The sequence below is a fragment of the Heteronotia binoei genome, chromosome 2 (assembly GCF_032191835.1).
Source record: "Heteronotia binoei isolate CCM8104 ecotype False Entrance Well chromosome 2, APGP_CSIRO_Hbin_v1, whole genome shotgun sequence".
Classification (NCBI taxonomy): Eukaryota; Metazoa; Chordata; class Lepidosauria; order Squamata; family Gekkonidae; genus Heteronotia; species Heteronotia binoei.
In genome coordinates, this window is record NC_083224.1 from 73,811,989 (window position 1) to 73,830,907 (window position 18,919).

The window sequence follows — 18,919 nt, forward strand, 5'->3', positions numbered from 1 at the left end:
ACCACAGTTTGGCCACCCCTGGCCTTGAGTGATTCCCAGCCCAACATTCCTCAGTTCACCAGCTCAAGACCTTTTGCAGTGAAGGATCACTGGAAAAAATGCTTGTGTGAAAGGTGAGATGGAGGGAATGGTAAGCATGTGTTTCTTCCTCTACTGTGGCTCCTCCATTCCTACATTAATCAACAGCCACTTTAAATATAAATGTGAATTGATTAGGATTGTCCACAGTTACCACAGGTAAATAAAGGATAATGTTACAAAGCAGCATCTCTAAATTCTGTGCAATATCTTAAGATTGCCTACTTACACTGGGTTGCAAATTTCATTAAAGATGCATGCATGTGAAAAATCAAACCGTTTTAGAGTCATAAAAGCTGCAGATACAGTCAGCTCTTCAATGAAGCAGTAGGATTTCTTTGCTATGGATCACACAAAAACAAGATTTGATGTATTAGGTGTCTTTAATCCAAAACAAGGAAAAGCAGACCAAAGGATTTGCTTCAACAAAGAGACACCAATGAAAAAAAAAACACCTTTTCCTTGAACAAATTAAATTTCCATACAGTGTCTAAAAAGTCACCTAAAAGCTACCTTTCTTTCTTTTCTTTTTTTAAAAAAGTGTGTTTAAAACATTAAAATCTTGTGAAACAAATATGGCAAAAGATATTCATTCATGGACGAAAGATATACAGAAAGGAACAGAAAAAATGGACTGACCACCAGAAGGAGGCAAATTTTCAGTGAAAGGGCACTTAACTCTTTTCTTCTGTAATGCAGAGTAAGAACCGAAGTTTGCACTCAAGAGAGCTCAGTTTTAGGCAACTATACTGAAGAAGATGAAGAGAACCCCAGCTGAAGTCTGCAGGTCACAGAGAAACCATTTTGCCTTGTTCCAAACACAGCTGAAGCTATTTGATTTTCCAAGTAGTACCAGGACCAGTTGTGCCATTTGGCCAAATAACATCCAAAGACACAAAGGAACTCACCCAACGAAGCCCCATTTTTATGGTGCTTTCATTTCTCACCATATTTTCTATCTTAGAATGGGCAGGTGACAAATTTTGCCCAATGCCACGTCCAAGCTGAATTCCAGTAGGAAGCATAGCTCAAGTTTGCTACATGCTCCGAAGAGTAGCAGTTTCCAGGTGGTGTTGTAGATAAGAACTGCCATGCTCAGCGACACAGGAAAAAAATGGTAACAGTCACAACACAGTGTTCATATGTGTGAAATAATGGGCCTGCAATCTTATGGCATGAGAACTTTTGAGCTCCAACAAGAACATCAGCATGAACACTGAATGAGATGGTGATGGACAACAAGACATGTTTCTGGTGCATTTCTCCAGGAAGGTTGGGTCAGCTAATGAATGAGATCAGTCATCAATATCTTCATTCAACAGACATCTTCTCTCCTCCCCCACCTTCAAATACCCTGAGATCATAAACTGAATTTGGGGTGCATCATAGGCCCCTCCCACTACCCCTTAAACATTCAGGGTAGAATACAAAGCAGAGCCTTCCTGCGCCTGTACTTACACTCAACATACATCCTACCATATTATTACATGTAATCCACAATTCACAAGTAAAATAAAGTAATCCTGTGTATACACAATTAGAGAGAAGGCTTCCAGTTTAAAGGAGGCATCTTGTACTTTGGATATAAGGTCAATTGCTTCCAAAACCTTCAAATGGAGCTTAAGACCAAACATTTGCTGATATTAAATTAATACAATGGCATCACACAGTATTTCTTCAGTAGCCCTGGCTCTTCTCTGATACAAACTGAAAGCCTTTACCTCTAAAAACCTAGCACAATACTCTTATTGTCTGGATTTCAGCTCTACAGTAGTTTTAAAAATATATATTATTATTATTATTATTATTATTAATAACCCTTAAAATGCTGACCACAGGAATTTCCGTGTCTCTGAAAGGAAAATAAGAGCAGAGCTTACCGAAAATATTTCCCTACAGGATCAAAAGGGAGGGGAGAAATGTGTGTATCGTATAGAGAGTAGCTGTCTCCTGGCTGGCCCCACAAAGGTCAGAACCACAAGTGGCAGCTAAAAAAATAACTAGTCTGATACAAAGATCTGAATTCCATGCGTTTGATATGACAGTCATCTCTGATTCATTAAAAATATATATAGATATAGTTATTGCTTTCACGGCCACCAGGCTTGTCTCCACTGAGCCCTCAGGGAGAAAGCACAGTCGGCTCAGGGGGGTTTGCTTTCTTCCGCCTCTTCATAAGCAATGGGTTAGATGAGTCTTCAATTTTCTTGATCTTGATTTGTTCATAATCCACTCTCATCGTGGCCAAGGCACTAGTCATCTCCTCCTGACAGTAATTGAAACATGAAACATCCAATTAGAGACAAAGAAGCATGTCAACACATCACTTCTCTGCACCTAGTAAGACGTACCACTGTCTCTACACACACACATGCACACAAACACACACAATCCCATTCCATTCCATGCAGTGGCATGAAACACACACACACAAATCTACTTTATTTCTGAAATGAAATAAATAGACCATATCATAGCAAAGGGCTAATGGGCTGGGCTTTTCCAGATTCCAAGGTCCTGGTGACATGCATTCATCCCTTACCCATCCCTGTGCTATGATACAAAGATGAAACCCTAACAAATTCCTACTGAAGGTTCTATAAAAATCCAATAAAAATTCATCAACCCACCAATTTGAAGGAGAATTATGATAATATGGTAAAAATCACTCCTGGTATTCAGACAAACAGTTTATAGCAGTACAGAAACAAACACATCTCCCAGAAGTTGTCAATGCCTAATAAAGAAAAGGGTCATTCCAGTCACCAACCAGCAGAGAGAGGATCTAGATAAAAAGTAGGCATCTTATTGCTTTTCAGCTATTCTGAGTTTAGGGATGATTGTCAATTACTGGAAACAGTTCCTGTTCCTCTTCTCAGCTTTCCAATAAACAAACCTTTCCCACTAAGTTATGCCCGATGAGGGAGCTTTTGGTGCTTGTGGTGACATTTGGCAACCACCACAATCAGTAACTTTCAGCACTATCAGTTGGACCTGCTGCTTCCACTCCTACAAATACAAAACGGGTAAATAACTTACTTTGACATCTTCCCACAGGTCCTTCTCTTCTTTCAAAACTCTACTAGTATGCAGTGGCGTCTGAGGCACCTGCATTGATTGCTGTGGAGAGGCAACAAATTGGGAGTGAACCACTATATCAGGGATACTAGACAGTCTTGTCTCATGCTTCTCAGTTTAAACTGCAAATGATTTCATTATGCTCCTTTTGTTTTCCAGAAAAGTGAGTTCTTACCATGATCCAGGGGTGATTCATAAACTCTGTTATTGTCATACGCTGGGTCGGATCTGTTTTCAGAAGATTCCTGATCAGCTGTTTGACTGAAGGTGAGAATAAAAATGAGGATTTATAGTTCTACATCTTGTAATGTCATCACAAAACTAGCATCGTTCTTCAGAAGCAGCAGAACTCTGAGTGTTTGCCCAGCAAAAGGGAGATCACTCACACATGACTGGATCTATATTAAGTAGAGGATAACATTGTCTATACAGATCCACAGTGGTTCCTAAGAAGAGATGATGGGCCAATATATGTGATGCACTCTGAGTGTTATGCAATTACTGTCATCAGAGCAAAGATAGAAGAAGCCAAATGCCTAAATCCCAGAGAACAACTGCCTAGACTTATAATATGCAAACTTGACTTCGGTTTGTTGTCAAAGGAATTGCAAAAGGTTTTACCATAAACCTTTAAAAATGTAAAGTGGGGACACAGCAAGTTTGTGATATCAGCCATGTTTATCACACTGGTGAATATACCACGATGCTGGGATTGATCACTGCATTCATATAGGGGCAAGCATGCGTTTGCTAATGTACAATACATTAAAGAGCCCCAAAACAGGGAGAAAAATCATAACTCTATTCCCAAAATATTATAACTAGGGATGGGCACAAACTGACTTATGAAACTAAATTTGTGACTGGTTTGTGAGCAAAGGTTCAGGAGCCAAGGTTTGTGATCCGAACCCCCCATGATTCTCCATGTCGTTTTTGGAGATTCGAGAGGTTTGTGGCAGTGCATGTTGGTGATGTCCACAGCGGAGAAGCCGGTGCAGATCAATTGCAATCATCAAAGCAAGGTGTGGGATAAACTTCCACAGCCCTGGAAGCACCAATAGTAGTCCTCCAAAGCTTGACAGGCAGTGCTGGCTGCCAATAAGAGAGCTCCCATAAGGGAGCCAGTTTGGTGTAATGGTTAAGTATGTGGACTCTTATCTGGGAGAACCAGGTTTGATTTCCCACTCCTCCACTTACAGCTGCTGGAATGGCCTTAGGTCAGCCATAGCTCTCCTAGGAGTTGTCCTGGAAAGGGCAGCTGCTGTGAGAGCCCTCTCAGCCCCACCCACCTCACTGGGTGTCTGTTGTGGTGGGGAGAAGATATAGGAGATTGTAAACCGGGTATAAATCTGCAGTTGTCGTCTTCTTCCTACTTCTCTTTGGGGGGGACTGCTGCAAGTTTGATGCCTCTGGCTTGCAGGGGTTCTGTTCTATACACTCCTGGACCTCCAGTTGTGATTTCCCCAGAGAGCAGTTTCCTAAGGGCACCTACTTTGCGGGGCTGTTATTCCACCCCCAAGCCAATCCTCACCAAACTTGAAGGACAGGTAGAGGAGAGTCAGCTGAAGACTTGCTGCAAGGTTGGCCTCTCTAGTCTGCAGGGAGGGCATTCTACCACATCACAAAATGAATCAGTTCAGGAAATGGGAAAGTTTGTGAAGGTTTATATGAACTCACAAACCATGAATTGAAATAAACTTGATTTTCCCAGCTTCTGCCCATTCCTAATTATGACATCAAAAGCAATACACACGCACAAACCGCCACACTGAATTCAGTGTGCCTGACAATACAAAATAGTAAAAACTGCAAGACTGTTTTCTCCAGGTGGTGCTACTCCCAGATAACTTGACATCAGAACTTACGGAGCCTGCAGGTTATTGGCAATTATCAGATAATAAGTGAGTCTCAAGCCTTGCTTAAAACACAAATGTGCTCCTATTACAGGTAGTAGTGCCTGCCTATATACCAGCCTCATTCTAATCACACCAGACATATAAAGCTACAATAAGTTGGACAGTTGCTACTCAAAGCACACCCCAGTGGAGCTACATCAATGGCTTAAGGGAGCCTCCACACAGAGGACTGAATTTACTTATTAGCCGTTTCAGTCATTATGTTTTTGGTGTTGTGATCAATCATACAGGGAAAACACACTATGTGAGATTCTCACAATATGTGCAATCACCACTTGTCTGAAAGGGGCAACACTCATATTTTCAGTCTCAGTACAAAACAGTGCTTGCTCTTCATAAACATTTTTACCTTCTTCAGATACTTCAGACCACTCTGGATTGGGGAATTCATACTGGCCCATCCGGATTCGTTTCTTCATGCCAGGAGAAATGGCCAGGCCATGGTTGGAATAAAAAGGGGGATAGCCACACAGCCTGAACAAAAACAGAAATAGTACAGTGATATGAAGAGTGAAAGTCAGTGCTGGGTGCCAAAATGATTCAACGGAAATGTCTTAACCCACTCAAACTCTCCATCATGTAACATAAATACCAGAAGAGAAATTGCCCTATTTGGCAGACACCAGCCTTCAAAAATGCATTTCAACCATGATTGCCAATCCCCAGGTGGGGCAGGGAATAAAGGTTACCACGAACCTCCACACAAATCAGCCTCGAAATTAATACACCTTAAATACCACTCATAGCAATCAGTAAATATGTGAATTATCAAAATTTCATTGAATCAATTAAAAGGTTATAGAACGATATTAAGGAACAAGAGTCAACACCCACAGTCTCCTAAAAACAAATTAATGTCCGAGTAGTATGAATCACGGGGTGTAGACAGGAATTCAAATGGTAGAGTCTTCAAACACGGAGTGCTGCTCCTTATGTACACGTATTCCAAGTGTACTTCAGAAAGTCTTCCGCAGAGAACCACGCTCCATGAATTTTATCCTCTGTACAGCCAGGCACAGGAGATGAATGCAACGCGGCAGTACTCAGTCCACGTTTCGCTGATGCTTCTACGAGCTGTACACAAATTAATATACATAAACCATACATAATTCACTGTGCAAAGCACCAATAGGCTGCCCTCAAAGTAGAAAAAACATACCTTTCTAGAAGAAATATTAGTCCAGTTTCAATGCTATTGCTTACAACAATGTCCATTAGGTATGGTAAATTTCCTAATCCGCTGAATGAGGCATTACTTTTAAAGCCAGGTGCATGCAATTTAAAGTTCCTTAAAGAGATAGCAAACAATACTACACTGTTTCCTTCTAAGATACATAAAATTCTCATTCTTAAGTTTTAGGTACCTCCATACATACTCATCCATACAGAAACCAACAGTTACAAAGAGCTAAAAAAATACAAGAAGAATACAATAAAATTACAAAAAGCAAGAAAGATCCCAGTCATTATTTTAAACTTTAGGTGTTAAGGTCTGCAGTAAAAATATCCACTTCATCTCACATCTAAGTAGCCATTTGGTGGCATCGACCCTGCCCTGCAATTTTAAAAGAAATTTCTCTATAACCAAAAATCTGAGGGAATTGGGGTCATGCTGGAGGTCCCTAAAATGGCCCACGAAGGTAGCATCTGTCACTAAGTTTTTAATTCTAGATTTAGGACTTGTTCTGCTTGCTCCCTATCCTTAGAACTGAGAGAATTTGTACATCCAGACACGGGTTTTAGAATCTCTCTCTGTGATACTACTACCTGTTCAACCAAGCAGTGTACTTATATCTTACTGTGTCCGTGTCCCAAAATCTACGTGGGAAGCATGATGCGTGCTATCCGGACACGTGTTCTAGAACATAAATCCAGAATTAAAAACTTAGTGACAGATGCTCCCCTCGTGGACCATTTTAGGGACCTCCAGCATGACCCCAATTCCCTCAGATTTTTGATTATAGAGAAATTTCCTTTAAAATTGCACGGCAAGATCAATGTCACCAAATGGCTACTTAGACGTGAGATGAAGTGGATATTTTTACTGCAGACCTTCACCAAAAGGTTTAAATAATGATTAGGATCTTTCTTACTTTTTGTAATTTTATTGTATTCTTCTTGTATTTTTTTAGCTCTTTGTAACTGTTGGTTTCTGTATTGGATGAGTATGTATGGAGGTACCTAAAACTTAAGAATGAAAATTGATGATGTATCTTAGGAGGAAACACTGTTGTACTGTTTGCTATCTCTTTAAGGAACTTTAAATTGCATGCACCTGGCTTTAAAAGTAATGCCTCACTCAGCGGATTAGGAAATTAACCATACCTAACGGACATTGTTGTAAGCAATAGCATTGAAACTGGACTAATATTTCTTCTAGAAAGGTATGATTTTTTCTACTTTGGGGGCAGCCTATTGGTGCTTTGCACAGTGAATTATGTATGGTTTATGTATTTTAATTTGTGTACAGCTTGTAGAAGCATCAGCGAAACGTGGACTGAGTACTGCCGTGTCATATTCATCTCCTGTGCCTGGCTGTACAGAGGATAAAATTCATGGTGCATGGCTCTCCACAGAAGACTTTCTGAAGCACAACTGGAATACGTGTATATAAGGAGCAGTGCTCCGGGTTTGAAGACTCTACCATTTGAATTCCTGTCTACACCCCGTGATTCATACTACTCGGACATTAATTTGTTTTCAGGAGACTGTGGATGTGGACTCTTGTTCCTTAATATCTTTCTATAACCTTTTGATTGATTCAATGAAATTTTGATAATTTACATATTTACTCAGTGCTATGAGTGATATTTAAGCTGTATTAATTTCAAGGCTGATTTGTTTATTTATTTATTATTTATTACATTCGACTTATATCCCGCCCTCTCCGCAAGCGGACTCAGGGCGGCTCACAACATCATGTCAATACAATTAAACCAATAAAACATATAAAACCATAATTTACATATTTCAATTTTTAAAAACCATTCTGTGGTGCTGCATCACTACAATATAGGCGGCATTGAATTTTCGAACAGCGATCACCAGCATTCTATGTGATGACCAGTGGCAGCCCTCTTTCAGTTAAGCATCAAAGGCCTGCTTAAACAATTCGGTCTTACAGGCCCTGCGGAACGCAGACAGATCCCGCAGGGCCCTTATGGCTCCTGGAAGGGTGTTCCAAAGTTCTGGTGCTGCCACCGAAAAAGCCCTAGATCTTGTCACACATAACCTGGCTTCTTTTGGTCCAGGGGCGGACAGTAAGTTTTTTGCCCCTGAACGCAGTGCTCTCTGGGGAATATATGGAGAAAGGCGGTCCCGTAGATAGGCAGGTCTCTGACCATAAAGGGCTTTAAAGGTCAATACCAACACCTTGAAGTGAACTCGGAACACAACAGGTAGCCAGTGCAGCTCTTTCAGCACTGGCTGAATGTGTTCCCATCGCGGCAGCCTCATTAACAGTCGTGCTGCAGCATTCTGCACTAGCTGTAGTCTCCGGGTTAGCGTCAAGGATAGCCCCATGTAGAGAGCATTACAGTGATCTATTCTTGAGGTGACCGTAGCATGGATTACCATCGCTAAATCGTTGTGCTCCAGAAAAGGAGCCAGCTGCTGCACCTGCCGAAGATGAAGAAAGGCAGATCTAACAGTGGCTGCTACCTGGGCCTCCATTGTAAGGGAGGACTCAAGGAGCACGCCTAAGCTCTTGACCTTAGGGGCCGGTATTAGTGGCACCCCGTCAAGAGTCAGCAGATGGATCTCTCCCCCTGGACCACCCCGACTCAGATAGAGAACCTCCATCTTCGTCGGATTCAGTTTCAGCCGACTCAGTCTGAGCCAAGATGCCACGGCTTGTAGAGCCAGGTCTAGATTTTCCGGGGTACAGTCGGACTGGCTGCCCATCAATAGATAGAGCTGGGTGTCATCCGCATATTGATGACAACCCAGTCCGTACCTCCTGACAATCTGGGCAAGGGGGCGCATGTAGATATTAAATAGCATCGGGGATAGGACTGCTCCCTGTGGCACCTCACAGCTAAGAGAGTGCCTCTGGGATGCTTCCTCCCCTATCACCACCCTTTGTCCCCGATCTTGGAGAAAAGAGGTCAGCCACTGTAAGGCAGATCCCTGGCTAGTCAGTAGCTGATGGTCAACCATATCAAAAGCGGCTGACAGATCTAATAACAACAGCACCGCTGAGCCGCCCCAATCCAGATGTTGCATGAGGTCATCTATGAGAGCAACCAGAACAGTCTCCGTCCTGTGACCTGGCCAAAAGCTGGACTGGAATGGATCCAGTGCAGAAGTGTCCTCCAGGAATCCCTGTAGCTGAATTGCCACCGCCTGCTCTATAACCTTACCCAAAAAGGGAAGGTTCGACACCGGCCAATAGTTCGCCAATGCGGCCAGGTCTGCTGATGGTTTTTTAAGAGAGGACGGACCACTGCCTCTTTAAGAGGTGTGGGAAAGATCCCTTCTACCAGGGACCTGTTGACAATACCTTGTAGTGGTTCACAAAGCCACGTCTGGCTTGCTTTTATAAGTCAAGACGGGCATGGGTCCAACCTACAAGTCGTAGTGCGTACAGCTACAAGGATCCTGTCGACTTCCTCCAGACTGAGTGGATTGAAAGAATCCAGAATTGGACCAGAAGACGCGCTTGGTGCCCCAAGTTCTTTTACTGTATCAACTATAGCGGGTAAGTCGCGTCGGAGCGACGAGACCTTATCTGCGAAAAAACCTGCAAAAGCCTATTTCCTCACAGCCTATTTCCAATTCGCTAATATTTTGTTTGCCCTGCGGCAAATTTATTAATGACCAAATTATACTAAACAGTTGTGCTGGGCGCAAGGTCGCAGATGCAATTCTGGACGCAAAGTGGGCCTTCTTTGCGGCCTGAACTGCCATCTCATAGGTCCGCATAAATGACCTATATGATGTTCTCGTAGCTTTGTCACGAATGTGGTGCCGTTGTCTCTTTAGTTGTTTTAATCATCGTTTCATTGACCGCAACTCCGGGGTATACCATGGAGCGGATCGTGATCGAGGATGAAGAGGACGTCGGGGAGCGATTTTGTCAATGGCCATGGAGAGCTGGTCATTCCAGATCTCCACTAGCTCATCCAACGTGTCGCCAGAGGGCCAGGGATCCCGCATGGCCATTTGAAGCCGCAACGGGTCCATCTGGCTACGCGGGAGAGCTAAAACCTGCTCACCGCCTAAACGGGATAGGGGTGGCATGTCCACACGAGCCTTCAAGGCCTGATGGTCAGACCATGGCACTGCCTCGGCAGATATCTGATCCACTACTACTCCCGCCGCAATGATCAGGTCTAGTGTGTGCCCAGCCTAGTGCGTGGGCGCTGTTATATATTGGGAAAGTCCCAGTACTGCCATGGAAAGCACTAGGTCCGTCGCACGAGTGGAAGCCGCGTCCTCGGCATGGACATTGAAGTCACCCAGGGCTATAAGTCAAGGGTGCGCCAATGCCCAGCCTGCTACAGCCTCCATCAGGGACGGTAAGGCACTGGCCGGTGCGTTAGGCGGACGGTACACCAGCCAGATTGCCAAACTTTCCCCAACGTCCCACACCAGGCCCACACACTCCACGTCCTTGATCTCTGGCGGCGGAAGTATCCTGAAGGAGCAATCCTCCCGTATGAAAAAAGCCACCCCTCCCCTCCGCCCGCTACTCCAGGCCTGGTAAAGGACGGAGAACCCAGGCGGGGCTACTTGGGAGAGAGCAACTGTCTCCCCATTGTGTGGAGGTTCATGGCAACCTTTATTCCCTGCTCCAGTATCCACGTTGCTCTTTTTTGGTTGCTCAGTCCCCAAGTGGGGGCAGGCGACCCCTCGTTTTGGAGGCCCTCCCCCCACTTCAGGACCATCAGAAAGCAAGGGGGAGGGAAATGTCTGCTGGGCACTCCATTATTCCCTATAGAGACTGATTCCCATAGGTTATAATGGAGAATTGATCCGCAGGTATCTGGGACTCTGGAGGCTGTTTTTTGAGGTAGAGGCTCCAAATTTGCAGCATAGCCTCCAATGCCTCCCCTCAAAATACCCTCCAGGTTTCAAATGGATTGGATCAGACAAACCAATTCTATGAGCCCCAAAAGAAGGTGCCCCTATCCATTATTTCTAATGGAGGGAAGGCATTTAAAAGGTGTGTGGACCCTTTAAATGTGGTGGCCAGAACTCCCTTTGGAGTTCAGTTGTGCTTGTCACACCCTTGCTCTTGACTCCACCCCCAAAATCCCCAGATACTTCTTGAATTGGACCTGACAACCCGAATTTCAACCCACATGAAAAGCAGATTTTATATATAGACTGTACTCACACATCAAGAGAATGGCAAGTGTCCTGTAACGGTTTCAGCACAGTCGCTATTCATTTTGTTTCTTTTTGAAAATATACCCCCGTTTGCCAAAATATCCTATATGTCTTTTCTCTGCTTAAAGGCAATGCTCCCCAACATAAAAGGGGAATGCTGACTCTTGATGGAAATGCCGAGCTTCCCCCTGAGCTCAGTGAAATCCCAGAGATCACAAAATCCCTAAACGTGGAATGTTCTGCAACCTTGCCAACAATGCCATGCAGCATAGAAGAAGAAGAATTGCAGATTTATACCCTGCCCTTCTCTCTGAAGCGGGGTCTCAGAGTGGCTTACAATCTCCTATATCTTCCTCCCCCCACAACAGACACCCTGTGAAGTGGGTGGGGCTGAGAGGGCTCTCATAGCAGCTGCCCTTTCAAAGTACAACCTCTGCCAGAGCTATGGCTAACCCAAGGCCATTCTACCAGGTGCAAGTGGAGGAGTGGGGAATCAAACCCAGTTCTCCCAGATAAGAGTCCATGCACTTATCCACTACACCAAACTGGCTCTCTGTATAGCAGAAATAGCTTACTTACAGAATATACATGATGACACCAAGAGACCACATATCACAAGACTTGTCATATTTCTCTGGTCCCAGCACCTCTGGGGCTAGAAGGAGGGAAATGAAAGACACAAAGATTCAACCTGATTACATTTTCCAAAGACAGAGAGATCCACTAAACTGTGGAGCATCTTCCATCTTGACAAGGCTCACAGATGACAGAAGGAGTAGCCTGGCAAGTGACAAAGATGGAGGAAGAAGAGAGTCAACAGAAAAGCAGCTATATTGGCTGCTTCCTCCCAGTGTCCTGCCCAGGAGAGCAAGAGATCCCTCTTTACAACACCTGATGCAGAACAAAGCCTTCATGGAAGTGGTGACTTACTTATGAGTCAAAAGTAAAGTCCATGAAACAGCCAAGAGAGCTAGGAAATGGATATGTTTGGAGAACCACATATAAAGGGCCAGGTGGGAAGGGGGGCAAGGAAAAAGGAACTCACTACCTCCCCGTAGTTAGAAAGGGAAACTGAAAACTTGGAAGGAAAAGAAGGAGCTAAGTATCTTTTTAAATCCCTTCCAGAGGCCAAAGGTTCTTTGAGGCCTTTCTTCAGATAATGATTAAACTTGTCAAAGCTCCATCGCAGATCATGGCAGGCTCCTGTACTTGGCAAAGTTTGATACCTTCCTCCAGCCTAAGGGGCCTTTCTCTGACTTACATAACCCTTCTGCTGGAGGAAGAACCATACAATTGGAGGAAGGCTCAAACTTCACTGAGTGGGATGTCAGGATACATGCTTATCCTGCACTTTTACTAATTTAATTAATTAATTTTAAACTTAATCAGAATTTTAATGTTTAAATGTAATTTGTTTTCTTTGCTTTTCTTTGTATAGTTGGAATTTGAATGATGCTGTTAGCCGCCCTGAGCCTGCTCCGGCGGGGAGGGCGGGATACAAATAAAATTATCTATCTATCTATCTATCTATCTATCTATCTATCTATCTATCTATCTATCTATCTATCTATCTATCTATCTATCTTATACTTCAGATACACCCAGTCTGCAGGAGACAATTCTGGAGAACCCACTTTTTGTAGGAACTAATGGGCAAAGAGCACGTGTTTCTAGCAGGAGACACCACAATCATCAAGAAAAGGATTCTTGGAAGCACAGGAGTGGAACAGCAAGTGCTGCGTGGCAGATTTGGGGCTCTGCCTTTCCAGAACAGGAAAGGTAGCATTTTTCCTTGCTCACTTTACAAGAATATAATTTTCAGAAATGTGTATTGCAGGAGGACAAGCCGTCTGCTCCTGAGGAGCTTATTACTTTCGGCAGTGTGTCTACAGTAAATGTGCACCTGCAATTAAAACACAATTTACCTGGCATTGGCTATCCATTCCCAGTTGCCAGGAAAACCTATTACACTGAGTCATTCAGCTGTAGAACGTTCCTACATTTGCCAGCAAAGGATGCCAATGAGGCTCAGGGAGACAGCTAAATCTTGGCCTTTGAAGCTCAGTTGTTCAACTTGTTTTCTAATCTTCCGCTGAAAAACAGACCAGAACTAAATCTCCAAAGATTTTTAAGGAATTGAAAGTAACTGACATTTTTTTCCCATGTACACATTTCAGCTTATTTTTTTCTGCAGAGAACAAGCTAAGAAAAATAATGTGTAGCCTTAACAATTAGGGAGAGAGCTGTGAAAATAAGGCAAATGGCAAGAACGCTTCTTAAGAAACATTTATAAAAATTATTATATAAATTATAAAAAACATTTATAAAAATGATTCAGTGATGTATAGATTGGGGACAAGTGGATTCCTCCATCTCTGTCCTGACCATATTTAATCCAGGGTTTTCGCTCCAATTATCTTTCTTCAAATTTCACAGAATTTTGAGGACCTGGACCCTGAGAATTGGGAGTTCTGGAAAGGTACACCCACATATTACAACATATAAACAACAATAAAATAACAGAAGTCTCTTCTCATTAAACAAATTCAAAAAACTATAAATATATTATTTTCTCCAAGCAGAGAGCTAATTTTGATGTTTCTTTTTTATTTGTTTCCCTAATATATTTGCAATTCAGCAACATTTTAAAAATCCCTTAAAAATTATACCTCCAGGTGCTTTTTAAAAACAACAACTAAATATGCTGTTTTTGATGAATTTCTATTGCCTTCTTCGTTTGTTTCTATTAACAACACATAGATGTGCTTTTCCTGGGATCCCTGAAGCTCAGTGTTGCAGATGTGTACACCTGTGACATTTCAAAGAAAAATATTTCCCTGGCATTTATGGTCTAAACAGCCATACCAGCAGAGAAAAGGGGGAAAAGAATAAAACACCACAAGGTGCAAATCCATCTCAGACTATTCCTCAGATCTCCTACAGACCGAGTCTTGATCTGAAGCCCAATAGAAAAGGATCAAGTTGTGACAGCAAAATCCAACCTAATAGACGGATTTTTGTTCAGCTTTGTTGGACCAATTAATTCCTACTAATAGCGCATTGCTCACTCAAGAACACTTCTGATTGCTGCTCCTACTCTCTGGAATGTACTTCTGAATGTAGCTCAGTAATCTCTGCCTTCCCCCATCTTCTTGTAAGGCTAGTCTGTTTGAGAGAACTTTTGGTTTAAGAGTGTTTGTTGAACACTGGCAGCAAAGGTGTTTTCCATCCTGGGACACTGCTGCTGCAGTTGCTGATCTAGTGCAATGGTAATGGGGATTCCACACGGCAGGCTTCCCTGTAGTTTCCCTGTGTGGTCCCTCACCCCCGACCAACCTCTCTCCCTGCCAGCAGGGATTTTTCAGGTTTTTGAAAATCAGCATGACATTATAACAATCTGCATATCAGGTTCTCTGAATTCTCAGCTTTCATGCTGCAAAAGTAAGTCTCCAGTCCTTTCATTGTGAAGATATGCCTGTGCTCTTATACCTCCAGAACAAAATGGGATAGAAATTTATGGTTTTTTAAAAGAAAGGTGGGTATTCAGAGATTATTATTATTATTACATTAGAATGCTATAACAATATTCAATTATCAGTTAAAAAAAATAACAAGACTTATTGGTAGTGGCGGGGGGGAGGGGGGACTGCAGCTGCAGGATCAAGGGTAAGGGAAATGGCTGCTGTGTGGACAGGAGCCATTAAATCCAAGTCATCCCACTGACTCAGCAGCCATCCAGGCTTTGCTGTGATATTTCCCAAACCTTTCCAGCAAAGCAAGTTTGGGAAAGACCAAAGAAAAACCCAGGAGGTTCATGAAAGGACTATGATTCAGTGCGAAAACAGGGGGAAATATCACTTCCAAAACAGCATCAAACCCAGGGCAAATAACCAATGTGCAAATGGCAATCAGTGTCTATTGACAGGTGTATTTTGAAGACAAATCTGCTGATTGTTTTAACTTGATGTTGTTTGCTGAACAATTCTAGATCTAATTTACTGTGTTGTAAGCTGCCTTGGCCCTGACCTGGATGGCCCAATCTCACCAGACTTCAGAAACTAAGCATCATCATCCCTGGTTACCACTTGGATGGGAGACCACCAAGGCAGTCTAGGGTTGCTAGGTACAGGCAGGAAATGGCAAACCACTTCTGTTCATCTCTTGCCTTGAAAATCCTGGGATTACCATAAATCGGCTGCAATTTGACCACATTTTCCATCACCGCCAAAATGCCCTGAGCTTTAAGAAATGGTAGGACAAAGTTTCCAATGAATGAATGAATAAATAAAATTGCTTTAATGATGGGTGTTTATTTGGTTTTAATGGCTTTTAAGTTGTGGTGGTTTTTTCTGTACATGTCTAACTTTTTAGTTGGCTTGGTGGCCTTGATGAAGCCAGAAAGGGTATAAATTTTACAAATAAGTAATAAATAAAATAAAAGCCCAAGTTTTTCTACATTCTCATTTTTTCACATATTTGGAAAGAGTTATATCAAGGGGGAGGGTGTTTTGGTAGTCTTTATAGTTGAGATGAAGCAGCTGTGACTAACCTTGATTCTTCAAGAACATGCAGAGAACTTTGGCTTAAAGGGCATATTCCGCCCTGTCAATTCATTGATCTTCTCCTATTATTATGTGGGCAGCATTGACAATCTGTCTCTCCTAGCTGGATGCATGAAGGGCAACATTTGAAGCATGCCTACATCAAAGGCTCCATGTCTGCTTCAGTGCCAGTACCTGGACCATCTAGTTTAAACTGTACACCATCTTGAAATTTTTGATTCCTGATTAATCTCTACTCTGATTATACACATGAGATCAGTACATACAAGATCTGAAGCTGACTATCCTCACATCTTGGAAAGAGGTGATGTTTCCCATATGATGTACTTACCCACATAGTATGGCGTGTAGCATGGTGTCGCTAAGGAGTTGTGTGTGGTGGTTTCTTTAGCAAAGCCAAAGTCTGTGAGCTTTAGTACAGCATTGGGCCTTTTTGAAGTGTATAGGAGGTTTTCTGGCTGCAAGACACAATAAGCAATAGCCAGGTTAGGAGAGTGCTACTTTTTCTCACCACACAGTAGAGACCAGACAGAGAAAAAATGCTCTAGTCATAGGAGATTTCAAAACGATGCATTCAAAGAGAGCCGTATGATTTTGTTAAAGTATGGGAAATGAGTCTTCATTTTACAGAATAATTCACTATTTACTTCTCCTGGTATCACTACAGACCCTCTGTAGATTTTTTTCAAAGCTTTTAAATACACAATACAGCACGAATTGTGTATACATGCCAAGGTTTATTATAGATATGCTTCACAATTAATCACAACATTTTCCTGTACCAATTTCATTTGTAAACTTAGCAGTGTCCTCAGCATGATACTGTGTATTTGCAGAATATGTTTTCAACCCATATAACTCTGGGGTGCAGCCATGTGCACGTAAAAAGAGTACAAGCAGAGGAAAGGGGTGCCTCATCCACTTTAGCAAGCTTTGAAAAATCAAGGGCTTTTTTTGCTTGTGACTGAGGAAGCTTCACTTAGGAGAGAAAACAGATCAAATATGGAATGGTGTTAGAGCAGATGACGTGCAATAATATAACAGGTTGGACAGGAAGAGATGTCACCATATTCATCCTGTTTTTTCAGAGGCAGGGTATAATTAGAGCAACTAGATTTTTGTAGCCTCCTCCTATTCTAACAAGGAAGTTGCCGTGTTTAAAAACTGCTTTTGCCATTTGGCAATCTATTCAGCTATGACAGAACATATAATAGGGTGCTGTAAATAAGGGTTTTTAGACGAAACATGGGAAGGAGATTCTAATAACTGGCTACCTAACTTGCCTAGGTTTCTCTGGAAAACCTCTAATCGTGCAGAGAATCTGCATGATTGTGGAACAGCAAAATAGTTTCATTCCCATGAGCAGGCTTCAGTGAGATTGCAGCCCCAGGGTGACAACTTCAGGATTCCTGTCATGTGACCCCAATTGAATTTCTTCAGTATTTCTTCAGTACAGAATTTCTCCAGTACATTATTTACTCAAATGCAAAACTAGGCTTTTTTCCCCCACAGGAATGCCATCAAAGCCCTAACACGGATGGCCCAGGTTAGCCCAATCTTGTATGATCTTGGAAGCTAAGCAGGGTCAGCATTGGTTAGTATTTGGATGGGAAACTACCAAGGAAATTCAGGGTCATAACACAGGGTCATAGCAAGCAATGGTAAACCACCTCTGAACTTCTCTAGCCTATGAGGTCACCATAAGACAGCTGTAACTTGACAGCACTTTCCACCACCACCATGGCATCAAAAAAAGGATGGGGTAATCTTATAGTCACAAATAAGCTACAGTTGTGTCCAATAACTGTTTTTGTATAACATTTTACATGTGTTATCTTACATTCAGTGTTATCTTCCTTTTGAGTAAATACAGTTATTAATTTCTGGTGGCCATTAAGTAGGATTGTACCTCCACTCTTATTTTGTTTGCCATGGAAACAGTGATAGTAAAAAGAGTAGGATTTTTATCCCCAGTCAATTGATCAGGGTGCAGTTTCTCAAACAAGCAGTAATTTCTCCTTCTGTCCCCTTCCATTACAGGAGAACTGTGGACAATCCACTGGTGTAGTCATGCAATGGATGGAACAGCCATCCTGGAGCAGGGCAGGGGAAGCCTTTCTGTTGTCCTCCCTGGCTGGATGATAACCAGGAACAGGAAACACGCTCAGGCTAAAACAGCTATTGCCAGAACAACTAGGGTATACTTGCAAAAAGCACCCAGCAGATGTTGCTGTTGCAAGTAACTAGGTACCTGATAGAGATGCAGCAGAAAAAAGATATCACTTGTCCAGAAAAGTGGGGAAGGACAAGATGGTAAACGAATTCTTAACCACTGTCTAATATCAGCTACTTTTATTGTTCAATGGCAGGGGTGTGGAGTAAGCCTCTTGTGGAAGTCATACTGGTAGAGCTGAATATATAACATTTCCATACAAAAATTAGTCCCCAGATGCTTTAAACAGGAGCAAATTAAAGGATCAGTGTTTAATCTCGCTTCTGATTTTGGCCAATGTTGAATTCACAAGGCTTGGATAAAGCCACCGGGCTTGGAAACTGCTTCATAGGTTTAAGACATTTTACACTATGGTATTTCATGCAACAGAAACAAAAAAGGAATCATCTGCTTCCTGTTCAGGGCTAGATTAAGGTGAACTTTATTCATCCTGTAGATGAAATTAAATGGAGTCATTCAATCCCACCTCTGCAAAAGAACCACACATGCAAACATTGACTAAGTTTATAGCACAAAAAGTACCTTAACATCCCGGTGTGCAATGTTGATTGAATGTAAATACTGAATGGCTTCTCCAATGCTCTTCATTATTTCAGAAGCCTCTGGAAAAGGTAAAAAAAAAAATTCTCACTAGCAAAACAGACATCACACAATCAGATGAAAGAAACAAAATTACCAATCAAGTTTTACAACAGGAGTAACATGGAACTGCTTCCAAA

The 18,919-nt window shown here is 42.4% G+C and overlaps 1 protein-coding gene across 1 annotated transcript in view; it reads right to left on the bottom strand.

Annotated features, from left to right (window-relative positions):
• Positions 1-442: 442 nt before the first annotated feature.
• MAPKAPK2 (MAPK activated protein kinase 2) overlaps positions 443-18,919 on the bottom strand; it is a 126,478-nt gene continuing 108,001 nt past the window's right edge. Inside the window, exons 4-10 of the mRNA XM_060231289.1 lie at positions 18,723-18,802; positions 16,299-16,425; positions 11,985-12,060; positions 5,422-5,546; positions 3,332-3,417; positions 3,118-3,198; positions 443-2,344 (exon numbers count right to left, since the gene is read on the bottom strand). Of these exons, the coding sequence (XP_060087272.1) occupies positions 2,201-2,344; positions 3,118-3,198; positions 3,332-3,417; positions 5,422-5,546; positions 11,985-12,060; positions 16,299-16,425; positions 18,723-18,802 (719 nt within the window). The 3' untranslated portion in view covers positions 443-2,200. The remainder of the gene's footprint in view (positions 2,345-3,117; positions 3,199-3,331; positions 3,418-5,421; positions 5,547-11,984; positions 12,061-16,298; positions 16,426-18,722; positions 18,803-18,919) is intronic.